General features: G+C 38.4%; 1 protein-coding gene across 1 annotated transcript; it reads right to left on the bottom strand.

Annotated features, from left to right (window-relative positions):
• Positions 1–3,471: 3,471 nt before the first annotated feature.
• LOC139729899 (gamma-butyrobetaine dioxygenase-like) lies at positions 3,472–20,441 on the bottom strand. Its single transcript, XM_071640820.1, has 9 exons — positions 20,247–20,441; positions 19,692–19,748; positions 18,517–18,679; positions 16,237–16,322; positions 13,893–14,221; positions 8,371–8,476; positions 5,414–5,616; positions 4,569–4,735; positions 3,472–3,623 (listed from the first exon to the last, which is right to left on the bottom strand). The coding sequence occupies exons 1-9, from the start codon at positions 20,439–20,441 to the stop codon at positions 3,472–3,474; spliced, it is 1,458 nt and encodes a 485-aa protein (XP_071496921.1).
• Positions 20,442–23,078: the final 2,637 nt, after the last annotated feature.

Raw genomic sequence — 23,078 nt, 5'->3', positions numbered from 1 at the left:
TCGTACAGGTATATCCCTAAATAAAACTTAACTCGCATGCAGCCTAATGGATTGTAAATATTTCACCTGAAGATAAAAATGTGTACGTAATGATAAACAGCGTGTGAGTAAAAGTATTTAATGAAAACCATATTTACAGCGACGTTGATGTAAAGACCATACCAAAAGGAAAACTAACCATGCTACCAACCAAAATGCTGAGCCGGCAGAAAACGGTGCCAATATCACATGATTTTGGCGTATATAGGATTGCGAAGTTTCAGGGACAAAACATTACCCTCTCGTCATTGATATTCCTACCACAGCGCATCATTTCCTCAATGCAGGAAATAATGCGACACCACAGGAAGAGGGAGGCTTAACCCTGCCCAATATATTCCCAAAGGAAATACAAAATACAAAGTGATAATAATATTCATCAAAACAGCTGTCAAACAATCAAACAGTACAAATCATTAAGTATTGTACAGTATGTGTAGAGATAATAATGCAGCGAAAAAAAATGCCCACTTTTCAATCGTAACAAAAGCAAACATATAAATATGGTGATGGAAAAGAGTGATTCACCGAAAAGCAAGGCATCTTATAATAGGCCGTAGGTCATTCAAAAAAAATGAAACAAAACAAAACAAAAACACCACCGTCGCACCATGACCAATATGGCGTAGGGCCTATACACAGCATTTATATTCCGTTGGAACATTTGATCATTGATACTTAGGTACTAAAATCATATCATTTACACCGTTGAAGCATTTGATCATTGATACATAGATACTAAAAGCATATCATTTACAGTACTTGTTTTAAAGATATTGTTATTATCGGGAAAGGTAAGCCCCCTATGTACATATATTATCATTGTCATTTGTTTATCATTTGGATTTATACAGTAACGATGATTAACAGATGATGACAAAATATTGTTCTAACGTGCTTTTTTTTTTCCGGCGTATCCGAATCATCTAAAGAAAAATAGTAGAAAAACTATTATAAGAAAATAATTTGACTTGGATATTCATTTGGCCATATAAGTGATATTTAGGGAATTATTTATCAATACAAGTCAACTTGTATGTGCATTGCATAGTCCCCTTGATGGTGTGTATTGATCTGACGTGCTTTTTTTTTCCGGCGTATCCAAACAATTTAAAGAAAAATAATAGAAAACACAAGCCAACTTGTATTTGCATTGCATATAAAGTCCCCTTGATTTTGCGTGCAAATTTCGTTGACTCAGCAAATTTCAGAATGGAATCAAAGTCCATTGACTATTAGCACCGATAATCACAGTCACGGTTATCGAACTTTCAAGCATGATGGCACATATAATGATTACTTTTAGAAACATGAAAACACGCACAGTTGAATATCACCCACCTCTTTTGGAATGACAAGACTAATTATTAGACAAAAACAAAGTATGAGGTTTCCATGCAATCACGAAATTTCCGTTTAACCATCACATTGCCAGATTTACAATTACTCTGGCATTTTAATACCCGCTATATGATATGGCATGCACTGAGTGAAAAGCTTCAAATTCTAAACATATACGTTTTGACACCATCATAACACAAATTATCTTATGTTATAAAACGTATGATAGGTTTATCATAAATCGAGCTTAGCTTACCTTGCGGATAATAATGATTTCAGCCTGTCTTTTATCAAAATACGATACATTGTATATTCCCAATAGATCCATTGAAACACGCTGCTGCAATATCAGGAAAATATCGGAAATTTCACCTAAGATATACGAGTTCGACATATGTTAGCAACGGAGTTATAGGCGAGGGTGCAGTATGAATTGCTCACAGTAACTGCCAAAACTATTCAGAACCATCAAGAAATACAATTTTAAAGTATCCAAAGTGAGTTCATTGTCAATGTGTGGAATTACCCTTTCATGTTTTTGTCATCATATCTTTACAGCCCATTTTGTCCAGGACGGAACAGTACTACATGTATTGCATAAAACGAGAGACAAAATCACACGGCACAAGACTAGTGTTTGAATTTTGTTCTTTCTTTCGCAATATAAAACTTGAAACAAACAAACCGACTAAAAACGTCTTCATTCTAAAGCTATATCTTTAACATAGACACAATATCACAATCCAACAAATTTTTGATGAGGATACTTTTCCGTTCATTCATCTTATTTTTCTGCATTAGGTTTCTTGACTGTGGAATATCTTGTCTAAAATGATTTTCGCTCCTCACTTGACTTATCACATCACTTCATTTCAGGTCCGATCAAAAAGAAAAAGCAAAAGACAAAACAAAACAAAAAATAGACCATCAACCGAATTCGTACAGGTACATCCCTAAACAAAACTAAACTCGCATGCAGCCTAATAAATTGTAAACATATCACCTCGTTAAAACACGTATGTTACGTGAACAAAAATAGAGCAAGTACATTCACGACCATGCAACGTGAAGATGAAATAATGTGTACGTAATAATAAGCAGCGTGTGAGAAAATGTATAATGATAACCACATTACAGCTACATTGATGTAAAGACCATACCAAAAGGAAAACTAACCATGCTACCAACCAAAATGCTGAGTCGGCAGAAAACGGTGCCAATATCACGTGATTTTGGCCTAGGATTGTGAAGTTTCAGGGACAAAAGATTACCCTCTCGTCCATGATATTCCTACCAAAGCGCATTATTTCCTCAATCGAGGAAATAATGCGACACGACAGGAAGAGGGAGGCTACACCCTGCCCAATATACAAGGATTGTGCCAAGAGATTAAACAAACATTGGTTATTGGTAATGTAACAATTTGATATAGGTGTCGGTAATGCGAACAATTTCTTTGATCAAATTAATTTTAAATCAATTTCATTTTACATAATTTCGTTTATTTCATTTCCAAAAGTTAATTAATGTAGTCCATGGATACGCGTATTTGTAATTAGTCAAAAACAAAAATTAAAGCATTGCATCTGGACTCACTGTTTAATTCCGAGAACGTTACCCATCGGCGCAGACGATCGGCTTCCCGCCATCAAACCAGACGAGCTGATGAAGCTTCTAGGATCGGACGTGAAACCGTTCTCTGAATTAGACAGTGAGTCCAGATGTAGCGATTAAATTCTTCTGTATCCAAGTGAATGTTACCTGGATGAATCAGAACTCACATCAGTTTATAATACATGTACGTGCAATTAGATGGAAATATTCATCATTTCGCATCGCCGAGTATAATGACCCGCTTCCATTCATCTCCAATGTCTCATTAACGGACCAACACCACACACACACACACACACACGCACACACACACACACACACACACACACAGTTCTGGCGTTCAGAAGTTCGCTATAACGAGTCCACCCCCGGAGGAAGCCTGTTGTAGCCGGGCCACCTAAGACACCATTCTGTTACAGGTACACCACACTTTTCCCATCTCAAAGAAAAAGGTGCCATATAGGCCTACCACGTATTTTACTCGACGCTTTGTCCTAGGACTCTGATCTTTGACAAGACGGCATCCCAGTCTAAATAACCTCCCTCCAAGTGGCGAGAAGAGCCGGATTTCATGGTGAAAGCCTCCCGACCATGCAACACCCGATGGTTGTCCATTATGAGAATGTCACCTGTAGGGGTCAAGAGAGAATGCAATACTAGAGACCGAGAGGGAGAGAGGTGCACTTAAAAGGCAGATATTATATACAGATAGACAGATGATTATGTATAGTGAGTAGATGAAGAAAGATTATGATTAGAGAGCTTTAGATTTTCGTCGACTTGGACGTTTAGAAAAAAAATTCTGCGCATGTGCAAATTTCCGTATAAAAATCGACCTCGCATCGTCTGAGTTTGCACGGTCGGTTCTGGACGCTGTTTCTGGGCTGTTTTGCGTCCGCTCGAATTCACACCGCAGAGAGCTACTTGATGCACTGATCATATGGGGGTGCCATTTTACTTTTTATAGACTGCGTCCTCGCGTAATTTAAAGCTACTTTGCAACACAACGCAGGGAGAGAGGAGAACGGTCAAAGCAGTCGTCGTCTTTGAACGTCCGCGTTGCATATGATTTATTCAAACCATTATCATCCTTACACTGTAATAACCATTTCAATATAATTCTTTATCACGGCTCGCGTAATGTCATCAACACCATCTTTCCACAGCATGAGGAGTATGACAAGGTCTCTTCTGCTGTATCATAAGTTTCCTTTGTTCATACATCAGTGAGAAGCACAGAGACCAGTCTGATGTCCCTGGGCGCTATTTCACTAACACCGAGACTACATCGAGCGAAAAAAAAAAAATGAGCCCATGGGACAGATTCAGATCAAATCTAGCTGAGATGGAGTCATCAACATTCAAGATGTATTCCAGAACGCGGCAAAGATATTGTTCCCATCTGGCTTATTGAAACAATTACGAATACACGAGGACTATTTGATCTCAAAACTGTCCGTGAGATCAATCGCAATTGAATTTAGGATTGATTTTGTGACTAAGTGTAACAGACCCGAGGAGACCAATGTGTGAGTATATAAACTTGGAATGCGTGTGGCACAAAATACACTTACCACCTCTCATCCTATACCGGAAGACATTGACGCGGTCGTACAAAAGGTCCGCAAAGGCAGCCAGAGCCTCGTACGTCGCGACGACGTTGTCCACGCCCATGCGGAGCATTGCACTCCGCCCGTGGTCACTGAATATGATCTTGTCGACATCGCCCTTGTCATTTAGTCTTTGTCCAAATCGTGAAAAAAAAGAGGTCATTACAGATTGAGGATCGAGGGTCATCTTGTTTCTATCATCTTTTTCAACGTTGACAAGAATAATCCTCTTTGTGCCACATTTATTCCTGTCCACAGATTTATTTGTGAAATTTGTGCACATTTGACTCGGCATAGAAAAGGTTAAATATAACTGCAAGAGTCATTACATTGATTCGTAATTGGTGTATTCGTATACTTTTTTGTTACATTGCCCTAGTGATAATGCCTTATAGGCTTTGTTTCCCAACATAACACAAAAAGATATTGGTGAAAATCATTTTGTCATGTCCTTTCAGAGTATCAAAGGTCTTAATTGATTTATGTACACAAGATTATTGATATTAAAACGGAAAACTACTTGTTGATTCTTGAAGATTTAATCTCCCTGTTTGTCTCCCTTTTGATTCTTTGCCAATAGTTAGATCTTCAAAATATACAAAAATCGTTTGCCATAGAGTATATGACTTGGCAACCATGGCAAGCACGTATACATGCGATGTTTAGAGTAATGGTAATACTATTCACGAAATTGTCCTTTAAAATCAACAACAAATAAAACAACGATGGCAACAACAAAAACAACGACAACACTAACAACGGCAACGGCAACAACAACAACGACAAAACTTAGATATGCAGGCCTATACCTTATGGTTCGGACTCGTGAATGCTGGAAAAAGTCGCCCACAGCGTCGTGCCCAACATCGTGGTACTCGAGCACTTCTGTAGTGAGGATGTCGAACAGTTTTGGAGCGCGCTGCCGGAGGTCGTTGGCGATCTTGAACCCGTCAACGAGCGTGTTCTCACCTCCTTCACCGTCCGCCTGAGCAATGCAATGCAACATCTGGATCTACGGACACAAGACGTTGCTAATGTCAGTTAAAATCCCCCAAAGCTTAGACACAGCTATGCAATCTCGTGAAAAGAATTCCGAAAACCTAGAAGTAGCTTATTATCATTATTATTATCATTATTATCATTATTATTATTATTTATTATTAGTATCATTATTATTGTATTATCTTCACAAGATATCTCTTGGAGATCAATATCGCGTCAAGTTTTATCCTGGAACCTTAGACTTGTAGTCCTTTTCTCAGGATTCGCGCCGTCCCCAGCAATGCTGCTTTTTGGAGCGTTTGCATTTGATCGGGCACACTCACATCGTCCAAGTGCCGTCGCAGCTGCTTTGGCGTTGTTCGGAGTGCTCCAACGACAACAGGGAATTTTTATTATTATTATCATTATTATTATGATCATTATTATTATTATTATTATTATTATTATTAATATTATTCTTGTTATTATTATTACTATTATTATTATTACTATCATTATCATTCATATTATTATTCTTATTATTATTATCATTATTATTATTGTTATTATTATTACTATTATCATTATTATTATCATTATCATTATATTATTATTATTATTATTATTATTATCATTATTATTATTGTTATTATTATTACTATTATTATTATTATTATTATCATTATATTATTATTCTTATTATTATTATCATTATTATTATATCATTATTATTTATATCATTATTATTATATTATCAATTTATGCAGGACATGCAGCCGACACAGATGCAGAGCTTCGTGTAGTTTTGAGACATTGTGCAACATTTTACAAATTTCAAAATAACTTTGCTACGTCTTAAACAGCGGGATCATTAAAATATCAACAAAAACATCAAGAGGCTTGTTGAATATGAAATATTGTGCTTTTTGAAATCCGAGCTAATGGGGGATGAATATTTTGATCATTCTTAGTGTTAAATTCATGAATGCAACAATTCAGAATATACTGAGTATAAGATATTTCACTAAGTGAAAAAAGATTGATATCAAGAGCAAACAAGATTTAGAAATTAAAGGGGATGACATCATCTTAGTGATCTGTACATAACTTGATCTCATCATTACCGCCGACAACCAGCATGGACTAAAAAAAACCCCCCCCAAAAAAAAAAAAAACAAACAAAACAAAACAAAGAGAGACGTGAGACAGCAAGTATTTTGGCAGGATAATTGTGATTTGTATTTTGATTTTACCCATTTTTCGCACATTGTTTCACAGTACATTATGGACAGTAGCGATAGACGACATGACCCTGTATGTGTTAGCATTACGCGACCTTCAGTGACCATCATGACTGTGTCCACTTCAGGGGGGCATTTCATGAAGCAGTTTGGTCGGATATTTTTCTGACAAACCGTTACAAGCTACTGAAATCCTTGCAACTGATTGGCTGAGAGCAAGTTTGTCCGACAACTTCGTCGGACGAAATGCTTCATGAAATGCTTCATGAAATGCCCCCCAGTAATTACCATTTCTGTGACCCACAATTTGTCATGTTTTGAGATTTGCCGCTCCCCATCATTAATGTTTATTTAAATGCAGTGGAGTCTGAAAAGACACTGTATCCAAATAAAAACAAAATGAGGGAAACATTTGTTGTGTTTTTTTTTTGTCAGTGACAATGTGCGATTACCAATATAAGACTAATATAATAATAATCACAATTTTCGAAACATCTGAATGTACTAATCAAGATGCAGATAATCATGGCTGCAGTGATGATGGGATCAAAGAAAGGCATTCGTTCATGTTTGTAGTAGGTCCGTGGTGATACTAATCAAAATATAGAGTACGTGCAGGGAGGTGGACCACCTCCCTGGTATGGACATTCATTCCAAAAAAAAAAAAACAGAATCGAATAACGCTCCGACTGAAATCTCATAACCCCCCCCCCCCGCTCCTTTATCACACTTCTATTTTCCGTTTTGTATGAAGGAGGGGGGCTTAGAGTTTGCCTCATGGGCTGCGTTTATCAACTTTCCCCTGTTTAAACGGCTTTCGATAGCCCTTTCGAAAGCCCTTTCGAAAGCCCTTTCCATAGCCCTTTCGAGAGCCCTTTCCAAAGCCCTGACTGCCTGTACTATTAATGTGCCGCTTGTTTTCTATAAAGAAAGGACGGCGAAAAGCAATTACCTTCATAAAGACATATCTTCCTTTGAGAGTGACGAGTCATGATACAATGCCACATGAATCAATTGTCTTCCTATCTGTGAGGCAGCTCCAGTTTACATACTTCAAATATTTCTGAGTGGCGGCATGAGACTTTGGCTTCGTTTATCAACTTTCCCCTGTTTAAATGGCTTTCGATAGCCCTTTCCAAAGCCCTTTAGAAACGGCTTTCAAAATAGTTGCGTTAGAATGGTTTATCAACACGATTTTTTAACTGGCCTGCCACTGCACAGCTGCATTGCGCTATTCGACCCGAGAAGTACAAGACTACAAAGCCGTTTCAAAACAGCTTTGCGTTTATCAACTTCCAAAAGGCTTTTACAAACAGGTTTCTGAAAACCTGTTTAGGAAACCTGTTTGGATAGCCACAAATTTGGGGCTTTCGAAAAGGCTTTTCCTGAAGGGCTTTCAAAACAGCTTTGCGTTTATCAACTCGTAAAAATTCATTGAAAGCTGTTTGGATAACCTGTTTCTGCCGAGAAAGGAGAGTTGATAAACGCACCCATGGATGCACTCATTCCTTCTTATAGATAAAAATGCCGTTGCTGACACTCACATCGTGTGTGTCGTTGAAATACGTCAGGTCTGTATGTATGCTCAGGGAGCCAGATGTGTATGCTGCGTTACTCGGGTCCACCTTTGCCTCCACCTGGAACGTCTCCCTGTAATATGTGCATATTGAGAAAGAAAACACATTTTTAATGCAAATGGCAGAATACATAAGCCAGTTCGGGGTTCCAGTCTGCGCATGAGCAGAAAAGGGTCATTTTTACTGGAGACGAGTTGGTTTTCATATTCACTGAGATAAGCATCTGTGATATTATAGTTATTCATGTAATCCCTATAGATGGTACTTGCCATACATCCACCTGACAGCGAGTCTGGTATTTGGTAGTGTTAAGAAAAGTTTGTTAATGCACTTAATACTGGGTTTTTCAAAAAACATTTTCCACTTTTGATCATTTATAGCTCAAAAAATATTCATCCGATAAAACTGTCATTGATATAAATAATAGCTGAATAGTGTACAATTTGGTTGGAGGTAATTTGAATGTGAAAGCATAAATCAGTTTCATTAAATCTAAGGTTGATTTCGAAGTAAGGTTTCAGATTTTGGTCCATTTTTAACCCTCTGTACAAAAATTGAACCTTGCACAGGAACCAATGATGTGTATGTGAGTGTGTGCTGACAACCACCTGCTGACCAGGCGTCAGTCTCGTGCTCCAAGGCACATGAATGCTTAATCAATAATTCATGTGGATTGCCCTGGGCACTGCTAGTCTGAATTCATGCACGGTATAGGGTAAACTGCATGCACATGGAAAAAGGAAGCTCACGTTTCCATGTGCTTGCAAACACCACATTCCATTCCAGCTGGCAATCATTTTCAATTTTTGCTTCACATATCACTAAATCTGGGATATAAATAAGCATAAATGATCTCAAGTTCCTCATTTTAATACAACTGTCTGTAGACTAATTAAATAGTCTGACAAATTTTTCGCTTTTTGATAAAAAGAAATCATTTTTGGTTAAGAGTTCAGCAGCATATATCATAGGGGCGATATGTTTCACAGTAGATTTATTTAAGGCTCCATTTACACAAGTGTATACTCTAATTGATTTTCTTTGCTTCCTATCACCATATTTACGATAGAACAGAGGGTATTCATTGTAATTTCGTTTTTCAGAAGTAGGGAGAGCACTGTCGAGACCCAACAACAGTATCGGCAGGCGTTTGACTTTACACAGATACTGCCAGAGGCTGAATAAAGACTAGTTGTGATAGTGGAATTTCTCATGAATAAATAATGAAGCATTCAAACCCTAACCATTGTTTTGGACCATTGTCAGGGTGTTAACCACACACTCCCATACACACCCATATCAAGTGACAGTGTAGAGCAAAATCTGGATAACTGTGAAATTAATCATGGATTTCATGAAACTGATTTATGTTTTCATATTCAAACCACCTTCAACCAAATTGTACACTATTCAGCTATTACTCATATCAATACAGTGTTATCTAATATATAGTTTCGATGAATTATTAAGTTAAAAGTGGGAAATGTTTTTTGAAACACCTAATACAAAACAATGAAACGAATGCTCCCCTGAGTGTTGATTGACGAACCAATCTGGTCACCTGGTCGATGCAGAGGTCCATTCTTTGTTTGAATACGAATTCCATGAATTGCTATCTGGGGCACGCTGAAAAACCATGTCGCTTTGAATCGAGTGAAGTGTCTAGCCAACTGAAAAAAGATAAAAGGTCATTAAATTATATACCCATGGGCACATGAGCTATCATGCGCGTGGTACTTTTCTTCCCCTGTGGACTAATGGATCATTCCGGCATAGTGAAATCTGCAATAAACATAGATTCGACCACTTTCCCTCCCCCCAAATCAATGCTAGTTTTGATAGGGATAATTAGTCCTAATTAATCCTTACAAAGTCATCAGACATGTGTCATGCCACTGTCAGTCCATGGACCTAATACACACATGGACGAGTAACGAATGTCTTTCTTTGATCCCATCATCACCGCCGCCACCTGATTATGTGCATCTTAACGAGTACTTTCAGGTCCTTGGATAATAACGATTGTGTAATCGTGCGTCATCCTTGACAATGAACCATTTCCCTCAGCGTAGTCTTATTTTGCTGAGGTGCCTTTTCAGACTCAACTGCCTTTGAATAAATAACGATGAAAGGGAGCAGCAAACCCGAAAACATGACAGTTTTCCTGTCACAAAATTGAAAATTACTGAAGTGGACACTAAGTCTTGTGGACAAGCATGTAACATGGCTTTAATAATGATGGGACATACATGTCATCTACGGTTATTGTCCATGTTTACTCTGGAACAATGTGCGAAAACTATGAAAATTAGATTACAAATCACTTCCTACCTGCCAAAATAACTGCTTTCTCTTTTAAAGTACGCGCATTTCGCAAATGAAATTACTTGAGCGACAATTTCCTAATTACACTACAACTGCACATGCATTTTTCTTGATTTAAGATGCGCATGTACTTTTTAGAGTTCTCAAATCGTCGTCTTGATTTTATCCAGGCTGGCTGTCGGCGGTGATGATAAGATCAAAGCAGGAAAGCATGCTTAACATGCTTTTGTGCTACTTTTGACAGAAACAGGTGCATGAATTGATTAACGAGCGATGAACGTCCATGTATAGTAGGTCCATGGTCAGTCTAAAGACAATTCTGGACCATGCAGAAAGTACTTAATTTTTAAAAGTGGACAAACTATTAACGAGGACAACAAAGTGTTATGAGAATCGGACAATAAATGAAGAAGTCATGAAATATTGAAAAAAAAACAATTTTGTTTTTGCAAGTCAATTTTCGGACAGTTGATATTGATTATACAAATGAGTGTGCTGATGTTATAACCTTATAATTTTCATTGATCCTGTAGGCCTACACAGCAGTAAGAAAAAGCAAATAGGAAAATTAGATTTCATTAATTGTTCGCTTATGAAGAATTGACCTCTGATCCTCTCTAGACCATCATTTCAAACTGCTTTTGACATCGAATGCTTACAGGCTGAAGCTGTAGATATTGCATAATACGAATTATATTCAGGTTTAATGTAATGTCTATTAGACGGAAATATCAAACCTATATATTTCTATCACATAAATTCTCTGAAAAGATTCATGAATGTGAATCGTGGCACCCAGGTGAGAGACGCACTGAGGGAGAGCGAGAGAAAAGTGGATACCCGAGCAAACCAGACCGGTTCTGTAATGTATTCAGATTTTATGCAGGCATTGTTCACAAAGGTTACCCTTAGCAACCACAAATCTTGCAGAAGGCTATAGCCCCGCCTCCCAAAAATTCCATACACGTGAATTTCTACCTATTATGAAGTCAGTGGGAGCAAGTCAATTTAAATTCTTCGTTACAAGGCCGGAGGAAAAAAAAAACAATCCTGAATTTAAGTATACATGCATAGAACCGGTTTATTCCGCTTTAAGCTGACATTGGATTTGTTTACAGGAAGAAATGTATTCCATACGCGACACAAATCCAGAAAGGTTCATCAAAATCTCACATTAACAGGTATCCTATTTTAAACCGCCAAGGTCAAAACGCAAAACCGCGAACGTCAAAAGGCAAAACCGCATTGTTCAAGTGCAAACATACTTGTAGGCCCCAATTCTATAAAACTCTTTGTCTTAAATTGTCTGTGCGCAACTGACTGACAATTGCCTCACATCGACGTAAGCAAGCACCGAATTAATCAGTGTTAGAAGCAGTCATGATAAAAATACGTTTACAGCATCTAGTCATAATATCCCACCTGTTACAATAATTGAATATAATTGAGAAAATCCTAAGTTTATCATTGCATTAGATTATAAGTCAATTATGAGGCACTACGGATCTGTCTGATGATCCTGGACGCACTGTTTTTCTTCAGTGTTTAAAAAAAATCATCTTAAAAAAACTCAACGCATTGTTTCATCCGAATAACAACTAACTATAGCTCACTAATTCACTTCCATAATACACATTACAAATCATAACCATACCTTGTCTCCTGTACAATTATGTTCGCAATAAATTGCCAGATAGTGTAATTTTCTTTCCAATGATTATAATATAGCTCCAAACTGTAAATATCCCTTTTCTTCTCTCCCAACTTCTCTTTCTTCAGATAACCCCTTTGATTATCTCCTCGTATTCGTTTCTGTCTAGTTATTTTCCCTTCAGGCTATCCTCGTTGGTATAACTACATTTCATGTATTCGAGGTTTAAAGGGATCGCATAGTTTTGGCTGAAACCTAACTTCAGGTTTCAAACGTATGTTGGTGAGATAATGAGAAATCTCTTATGAAATGTGAAAGCACATGTAATTCCCAAAGGAATTCGACGTTTATTTGATTTTAAAAAAAATAGTTTTGAAATGGCTGAGAAATCTATAAAAACAGAGCATTCCCAATAAAAGGTGGGCCCTACCTTTTATAAAGTTTTGTTTTCCTTTGTCTTTGTATGTCTCAGCCATTCCAAAACCGATTTTCATTAAAAAAAAAACCACTTTGAATTCCTCTTAGAATTGTATACTCTGTACTATTTCAAAAGTGGTCTCTTGGCATCTCGCAAAAGGTTAAAAGCCCAATCCTCATCTCCATCAATACTATACGATCCCTTTAAGTTTTTAATGTGTGTGTTGTGTGTTGTGTGTTGTGTGTGTGGGTGTGTTTTACCTGGAGTATAATAATAGGATTATATATACTTTAGAGTGCTTTGTTTCTTCAGTGCTAAAAAAAGAAAAGAGAAAGAGAGAGTTACAAGGTGAGGCCGTTATTCCAGTCAAGCAAACTGTTTATTGACAACGGTGTCCTCCACCTATGTCTTTAATTGAGTTAAAAATGTTATCGTTTACACGTATAATTACATTCATTACTTTACAGTACCCTTTCAGTACTCTTGTTTACATGTTGAGAACGTTGTTTTTGATTTGTCATAATCATTTCATTTGAACAGATGGTGAATAACAAACAAACTGAAAGTATAGTTTATCAAGATTTTCAAGACTTTGTTAAAGATTTCAAAGAATCTAAAGTTTCGCTGAGCAGTGTTATTGATTGTAACTATAAAATGCGCAAAATGGTATTTTAGGAATGATGTTTAAACGAAAACGTTATAGCCCATGGTTTTTGATGATGTTTAATCTTTTGTTTGCTAAAACTCTTTCACCCATACTCCGACGTCATTATTTCTCAATTAGCAAACACAATATGTGAAACATGAACGTTTTCTTTTCAGAGGTTTGTTTCAACATAGGGAATGGAATGGAAAATAAATGTGTGCATGGCCGGTCAATGGCAGATTAACTTACCAAATTTGCATATTTATATACTGATTATACTGATTTCAAAAACGTGAATACGTTTATTACATCAAACTTGAACGTGCGTTTCTCATGCAAAATTCGATGAATTAACCTCTGTACCACATCACAGGTTGATTCTTACTTGTTTTTGATTATACTCAAGTTATATATGCATGAAGCGGAATTGCTCTTTTCACAGAATTGACCCGCTGATTATTATAAGGGCGTAGTTGCAAGGGGTCAGGTAGCCACATCTCTCCGCCAAACGATGAATCTGCCGGACCTTTTGCGGGACGTTTTCGATGATGGCGATTCCAAGTCCTTTCACTTCGCGCAGGAGTGCGAAGAGGGCACGGTCGTCGCTCAGGAGGTCGTCGAAGTCGAAGATTTGAATTCGGTCCCGACACGTGGCCGCGTCCCACAACTGAGGTGGCATGTCGGCAACGGGGTCGGGGTCCGACTCGGAGAAAACATTGCAGCGAAGCCAGGTAGCTGGGTAGTGGCTTATATGGCCATCCTTCCATTGTATCGTCATCTGGAAATCAGTGTTAACAAAGGCAGACTGGTTTAAGTCTATAGGGCTTTTTACACTTGTGTTTCTTAACCCCGGACTTTCTCTGACCCAGGACTATCGTTAGTCCCGTACCAATTTTTTTCAGCTTTTTACACTCGCCAATTAGTCCCGTACTATCTCTTGTCCGGGGCTAAGGAGAAAACTGACCTTTTTACACTCGTATTTCTTAGCCCCGGACTTTCCAAACCATATGAATATTCATAATTACGCTGTGTACTGTACACGTACACGCACGCACCGGCAGCACTTGATTACCTCGTTTCTGATTGGTCAGTGAGGGTCGGACTTCGTCTCCGTCGCTTAGCCCAGGATTATTTTTTCGTTCTGTTTACACTCACTTGCTTGGCACCGCAATTGCGGTGCTAACCCCTGCTATTTTGCAGGGCCAGATAGTACCGTACTATCGGTGGGGCTAGCCCACTTTGGCAAAAACGAGTGTAAACAGAAAGTGGGCTAAGGATAGTCCCGTACCAACGGTGGGGCTAAGCCCCCCCCCCCCCCCCCCCTTAGCCCCACCGTTGGTCCGGGGCTAAGCAAAAATTTGCAAGTGTAAAAAGCCCTAAAATGAGAATTGTTCGTTGTGAAAAATACAACATCCTCGACTTGTTATACTTATACTATTATAGATTAATACGACTTTCCCTATTACCTACGGAGGAGTTAAGTCAGTGGTCTTTCATTATGCAAAAAAAAGAAAAGAAGAGAACATGGAATAGACATTGGCACGATAACCGCTGCAAAGCATAAGCTAACACATGATTTGCTAATGATTAAGAAATAAGACCAGAACACTCTCGTTTCAATTTGATCGCTTAAAGTGTTAAATTGCATCGAAACGATGAAAACAGTATTGCGTAATCATAATACCTCCCCGTCTCCGAGTCGCTTACCGCGTATTGAATTACCACTTCGCGAAGTTGCAGTACTTTTTATGAACTTGAATGGCAACATTTTAGATTTGAATACAGATTCAACTGATCAAAAAAGAAGGCCAAAACCCTCAAAATTGAATGATCGCACTGTCAAGTTGACTGACCAACTTACGAAATCTCAATTATATACACCAAGCAGACGCCCTGGTACACTTTTTTAAGGTCGTATAGATTTTGAATCCCCCGAAACACAGAGTATGGTTAAAGTATAATGGAAATAGGCACTAAAGACACCGACACCACCAAGTGTATACAGATATAATGGAAAGAATTCAGTTTGTATACTCACGGTACATTTCTTACATAATTTGTTTTGTAGTAACTGTCTTGTAACTGTAGTGTTATTATTAGAATGAGTGCAAAGCGATTAGAGGCTGTAATGTATAACATGCGCAAAATAAGAAGGTATTAATCATTATAATAATAATAACAATAATGATAACATTATTATTATTGTCATTATTATTATCATTATTATTATTATTATTATTATTATTATCATTATTATTATTATATAGTAGTAGTAGTACTATTATCATTTTTACCCAAATTAATCTAAGTGCATATATATATATATATATATATATATATCGTACTGGGTAAAACTTGGTCCCTTACCCAAAACGGCTGCCCGTGGATCTGGCATAAACTTGTTCTTTTTCGCCCCATGACAATTAGTATCGGTTCTTCTCAAGGTTGTGTCCTGTCCCCCATCCCTTTTTTATACTTTACACTTATGACTGCATAAAGCTGATTACGGGAACACGAGCATTCTGAAATACGCTGATGACACGGTTATAATTGGACTGATGAGGAAACAAAATATCTAAGAGCACTGGACTCCTCTATGCAGTGGTGCCGATTGCAACTATCTCAAACTCAATGACCACTTGTCATTTATAAGTCAGTAGTTGAAATTGTTCCAAAATATAGATATCTCGGTGTCATGATCGGTCAGAGCAAACAAGTACTGACAAAAGGCCACGCAAGGCTTCATTTGCATTGAGGAAGCTAAAATCCTTATTTTCATGTAAAAAAACAAACCCAGAAAACATTCTTCTTCCCCGCCCGCTTCCTTGGCTGTTGTCGAGAGTCCCACTCTATATGGTTGCCTCTCCTGATATTGCAATCTAAGGAAGAGTGACCAAATGAAAATTAAAAGATTATTGAGGCGTGCAAGGAAAATAGTTGGATCAAATTCCAGCCATAAATGAAAAGTGCACTGTCTGCATTCTTAGGAAAGTTGAGAGTATTACGAGGGACCCCCTACACCCCCTGGATTAATGTTTTTGTTGGCTGAGATCTGGCAAACGACTGCCCCTGCAAAATGCAGGACAAACCGATATACGAATTCTTTCATTCCATTTGCAATTAAAGCTTTTAATGATAGCCATTAATTGGAATTTAGAGAGCCGGAGTAAAACTACACTGAAGATACCATCACCATTGCTTTCATCTTCATCGTTATTACTAATTATCTCCACAACAACATTATCACCATCTTCATTATCAGCTTCACCGTCATAATCATTTTCATCTTCATAGTCATTATCACAGTAATAACCATCACTTTATTTTGGGATCTCATAGTTTTGTGACAGTTTTATGACTTGTGGTATAATAGTTGTTGTTTAATATATGTTATCAGTAATAACCATTACTTCATTTTGGGATCTCACAGTTTTGTGACAGTTTGACATATGTTATAGTAGTTGTTGATGTTTAATAATGTTATCTATGAGCTGTCATCATGCTCCCTCCTCCTCCTGTTATTTTTTTTTTTATTTCCTCTTCTCTTTGTAAAACTTCCCCGTTATGATGAATAGTGATATCTTTAATCCGGTAAACTGGTTATGATGATTACATTTATCATTATATCCAATATAGTGATTATGTGCAATATCTATGGAATTCAGGAGGATTTTTATTGATGATGCAATTACTAATGTTATTTACGCATGGTGCTGGCATTTGCATTTTGGAGTCTGTTTTGTTTTGTGCTTTCGGTTTATCTCGGGCTAATGGAAGGTAGGGGCTGGGACTGGGAACGGTTATGTATCGGGGAACAGGGACAGATTTCTGGAGTTTTTAACATTATGCCAATTGAGTCAGTTTTATGTCACGCTTCTATACGATTACTCTTCCAGTTTGAATTATTTGTATATATGTTCAGTTATTCATTATGTCCTTTTTCGTGTTTCCGACATTTTAAGCACCATCATTCAATCGTTGTTTAAATATGTAATAATCCCGCAATGAATTTCTTGGGTTTTTAAATTTTTATTGGATGATTAAAATTGAAGTGACTTGATTGAATTTGCTGTATCTCATTTGTAAAACATATTCAATGCAGAAATGTCTATTAAATTTACTTGAGTTCAAAATATGGAATTCAAAATATAGAATTACATTTATATCAGCAAAATTACCAAATACAAAATAGTAACTATATGTATTAAAAAACCCACCCATTTCCCACTTTTGATCCGTAATACATACACTGTAGTTTGAAAATTATAATTTAAGTTGATCGAGAGGGAACTTTACACAGTGAGCCAATGATGCGTATGTGAGTGTGTACTTACAATGGCCCTGAACAATCGACTTGCAATTTGTATGAATGCCTACGAATCTTTTAAGAGCTCTGCTGACTAGGACCCCGTTTACAGTGCGAGGCTCGGCCGCGGCTCGGCCCAGCCCCGCACTGTAAACGGGGTCTAGGCTACCGGTCTCTTGCTTCAAGGCACAAGAATGCTTTGATAATTCATGATGCTAGTCTAAATTCCTGGTAGAGGCCCTGTCACACCTTTCCGGGCAAGCTAAGCGGGTTTGTGGCATGTAGGGATTTTCCAGCACGCAGGATAATTTCTTCGGGCAGACAGGAATCTGTGCTAGTTTTACGTGCGTTTTACCCGCTGGACGCGTGCTACTCACGTTCTACTAACGTTCTAGTTGCGGACAACATGCGAGCACTGCGAAGTACCTGCCTTACAATTGCTTGTTCCCTGCGTGGGAGTTGCTTGCGATGTGCGGCCGTTATGAGCCTCCTACTAGTGTTTTGCGTGGACCTATGCGGGCAATCCTAGCGAGTCACCCGGAATAGTGTTTGACCATGCTCAGGGCCTGCTCACACCTTTGCGGGCATGCCTTGCCTGTGACTCGTGAGGGACAATTTTGCTATACCCGGCGGTCCCCGCAGATGACACTCACCCGACAGTTCCTAGCAGGTCTCTCGCCTGTAGTTGCCATGAGGTGCGCACGCAAGTCCGATTTTCTCGCAGCCAAGTTTGAGCAAGGATGGAGCGAGCTATACGAGCAAATTACGTGCATGCCGAGGGTCAGCTACTGCCTTTCTGCTGGTTAGTTGAGCTGAGTCTGCTGCGGCCAAGATATTGGCATTCTGTACGGCCTCTGCCATGTTACATTTCTTCAGAGGGATTCCATTCACCGAGTTGTTACACTGCATCTCAGGATGAATGAAGACTAGCTGTGATAGTGGAATTTCCCATGAATTTGTAATAGAGCATTCAAACCCTGGCCATTGTTCAGGACCATTGTCTGGGTGTTAACCACACACTCCCATACACAACAATATTGACCTCTGTGCAAAACTTGTACAGAGAGTTGAAATAGAGTAAAATCTGAACCCTAACTTAAAAATAAATCGTGAATTCAATGAAACTGATTTATGCTTTCATTTTTAAATGACGTTCAACATACTTGTACACTATTTAGCTATTGGGCATATTAATGTCAGCGTTATCTGATGTTGATGTATAGCTTTTGAACTACATGTATTAAGGATCAAAAGTGGAAAATGTAATTGTAACACCTAGTCCTAGTATATTATATCTAGTCACCATTGTAGTTTATTGTAGGCATAGTACTCACCTCTCTGTTCACAGCACTACCGTAGCTCTATACCCCTTGTTCTCGATAAAGGTTTTTGCAAATTATTCCTACATTTGGGCCCAGCGGGAAAGAGGGTGGGCATGGTATCCGTTTAAAATGATTGAGATCATTTCACCCTAGTGATGCTACACCTGCCATTTTCGGTGAAATTTGTTAATGGAGTTTTCAAGAAGACCCTAAAAATGGAAACAAAAAATCTCACACCACACGACGCAAGTTATCTTACATGACGAACGTCGTATGATGAATGATCAATCTCAATAGTTCACTTTGTTAGCTCATAAACTGAATAAGGGGAAATGTATATTGATTGGTCAATAATGTCATAATCATATTGTTTTCGGAAATTATGACGTGTCATGAAATTTGAATGTTGAAATTTAAAGTCTACTAAATTTTATACAAATCTATAAATTTACACGTTTTTTGCAACTTCTACGATTCTGACCTTCGCTGATTTCACTCCCTTGATCTATTCCAACCAATTTCCAATTAAGACAGAGGGTGGAATTCCACTTTAAATCTGGACTTGTTATAAAGAAGGATTCTTGAGACAGTAAGGTAGCAGAGCTAACACGATAACTTACTGATTTGCCATCTTCACTTCGCGTCACCGTCTCTACTCCACACCTCGCCAAGAGCCCCTGCAGATTAAAGGGACTGTACAGTACTGGTTGAGGTAGGGATTCATGTTTTGAACATTCCTAAGTGAGATAATGGAAAGCCTTTTATGAAATATGAAAGAGCATGTAATTTTAAGAAGGATTCAACGTTTATTTGATGAAAATTGGTTTTCAAATGGCTGAGATATCCAAAAAAGTGCTAATAATAAAAGGCGACATGCCCCAACTTTATTAGTATCTCTTTGTTTCACCTTGTTTTTGGATATCTCAGCCATTTCAAAACCGATTTTCATCGAATAAACTTTTGATACCCCTTAGAACTGCATTCCCCCCTACATCTCATAGAGTGGTTTCTAAATATCTCGCAAAATGTTAAAAGCTAAATCTACACCTCGACCAGAACTGTACACACCCTTTAACCGTTCGAGACTTGGAAGACTTGTTGAAGCACTCGTTACATCGACAGTTATCTCTCAGCCAACTGTAGGGAAAAGAGTTTTTCGCTGCACCCCCGCTAACCTCTATGTCACCATCACTCTGCCTACCCCGTGCCCATTGTACTTCAACCCGGTCACCAACATCAGACCATTTGATATTGGCAAGCTTGAATTCAGAATATTCCTCCCATCGTGGATGCAGAAGCCTTTCGGAGGCGAAAGTGGTGTCCAGGACTGACATCTCCTCCTCGGTCAAGAAGGGGACGTCGGATGACATAAGGGAACTCTGAGAAGCCGAAACGAGCGAAGCCGACACGTGATGTCCAATAAAGTTTGGAACATTGAGTACCCTCGTTTTGCATTTCTGCGGCTGACTGTCGCAGCTCGTAGCGGACGGAGCCCAGGAAAAAGACAAGTAACGACTGTTCTGTCTTCGAATGTTCAATGCAGACGAAAAACGAGAGAACTTGAGAGCAGGTATGTTACATAGTGATCCCTCCAATCCTCGAGGTGCCCAAAATGCGGCCATGTTGCTGAAGATGTTTGGCTGGTGTGGAAGCTGACGCAAAAGACAATTGAAAAGTATACCTCAGTGTACAGTGTGCGTCTGTTGACAATTTGAGACAGGAAGAGACTATCTCGCTGAAGACGCAATGGCGGGTGTCAGTGGTGCCCTGCGTAGTGCGCGCGTACTGTACTGGTGGTACTTGCAAGGAGGTTCGAGAAATGGAGTCACAGCAGTTTTATTCGCTTTGATCCCATGCTCGAAGCCGCCACTCAAAAAATATTTGAAGTATGTGTCAAACTGGATCTGCCGCTCAGATGCGAAGACAATTGACTCGTGTCTCATTGCATAATCACCAGCCACTTTCCAAGGAAGATGATATATTATGTCTTTGTGATGGCATTCACACATTCACTGATGTTTTTTGTGAGTTATTTTCTTCAGCGCATATAGTTTTAGATTTCTCGAATCTCCGTCTTGTTCTTCTCCCGGCTTGCTGGCGGTGACGATCATGGGATCAAAGCAGTGAAGACTGCTATAAATGTCTTTGTGGCGTTTTTGAGATGTACGGGTGCATGAATTAAATAACGATTCGATGAATGTCATGGTTTGAAGGGGATGATTTTATTATCATTATTATTTTTATTTTTATTATTATTATTTTTTTTTTTTGGGGGGGGGGGGAGTTGTTTTGTTTGTTTTGCTGCGTCTGTATGTTTTCGTTTTGGGTTTTGTTTTCTTTTTTAATGTGTGTGTGGCGGGGGGGGGGGAGGGGGTAGAGATGGGCTCGCAAAAGAAAGATGGAAAAAAGGGGAAGGTACACTCAGCGATACCTGTTATTTACGCAGAATTTCTTTATTACAGTGGAAATTCGTCTTGACCCTACTTTATATGAATTGATTATTATGATTAATGATGTATCATACAATTTTATGACAGGCATAAGCGAAAATGATTACAACGGCATAATATCTTCTATAAGACTATGGCGCAAAAATATGAATACGAAGAATGGATTAAAGGACAAGTTCACCTTCATGTGCGATTGAGATAATGCAAGACTATCATGACTATCGTGCAGATGAAAATAATTAAAAACAGTAAAATATATCGGCCTTATCAGGGGCAGATTCAGGAATTCCGTAAAGAAGGGGAGCCTTTACAAAATTAAAGGGGGCGCACGCACCCCTCCCCATTTTTCTCTTGTTATTTCTTTTGTTTTAACTAAGAATAAAGGGGAGGTGAGGCGCACGCGCCCGGTGCGCTCTCCTCTGGATCTGCCACTGCCTTATAACCTGTTGATTGAAAATATCATTCATGCCAGGTGCAGTTTTGAAATAATATATGTGCATTGTAGTAATAGTAGGGGGCCTATACAGGCAGAAAATGAGGCCATTGTAGAATGAAGTGAGGCAAGAATAGAATGAGGTTCGATCTTATTTTGTTCTTAAATCAGGACGGGTTTTACCTGATATTCGAAAATTTGGGAAAAGCGAATGATATAGTAGTGTTAACGCTGTTATTCTTCCCTAAACAACGTGAGTTCTATTATAATGAGATTAAAAAACGAGGCTACAGCAGAGCAATGTAAGGCAACCAGTAGAGTGAGGTTTGGTCGTATTGGTAGATTTACAGGTACAATTTTATTTCTCTCATAAATATTTCGTAATAGAGTGACAGAATTCACCCATAGCAGCATTAACGCATGTATTATGATGTGATCTGAGCATGTAGAATTAGAATATCTTAGTGTTAATTGTATTCCCATGTGTTTGTGTTGAGGATTAAAAAAACAGGCGGCAGTAGGCCTAGAGTAAGGTTTGGTCATAATGGTGTATGTGAGATTTCGAACAGACTAAGTATTTCTGGCAATAGAGAAACAAACTAAGCGCCTGCTGCCTCAAATCTTGCGTTGTCATGTGATTTGAATGAAAATGACAAATATGGTCATTTTTTCTCTTGTGCATAGTGTGTAGATTAAAAACGAGGCGACAGTACCGTATGCCCCCCCCCCCCCAAAAAAAAAAAAGAAATACAACGGGAGCTCCGCAATGATATCTTTAAAAATAGTGAATCAATCTAAATACATTCAGGGTATGAAACTGTAACTCATAGCCCACATCCTACAGAAAATCTCATTCGATTTGCTTCACTGGTCAAAGAGAAATGAGGAATTTTGTAGAGGATGTCAGGAATCTCTTCCCTCCAAGTTTTGTCTATTGTATTCCCACACAAGAGTATTGAAGTGCTAAACTTGGAAGAATCAGACTCATGACATGCTTTACAACTATCCACATTTCTCTGTGACCGCTTAACCAAATTGAATGCAGTTTTCTGCAAAATAGAGCTAAGATGTTTTATTTTAAGACCTTGAAGTAGCATTTAGACAGTTTAATCATATCGGGTGTT

The sequence above is a fragment of the Diadema antillarum genome, unplaced genomic scaffold (assembly GCF_040938485.1).
Source record: "Diadema antillarum isolate AM-2024a unplaced genomic scaffold, OU_Dant_1.0 seq00000269_RagTag, whole genome shotgun sequence".
Lineage (NCBI taxonomy): Eukaryota > Metazoa > Echinodermata > Echinoidea > Diadematoida > Diadematidae > Diadema > Diadema antillarum.
Note: the sequence above shows the minus strand (reverse complement) of the source record. Positions and strands in the feature narration are given on the sequence as shown.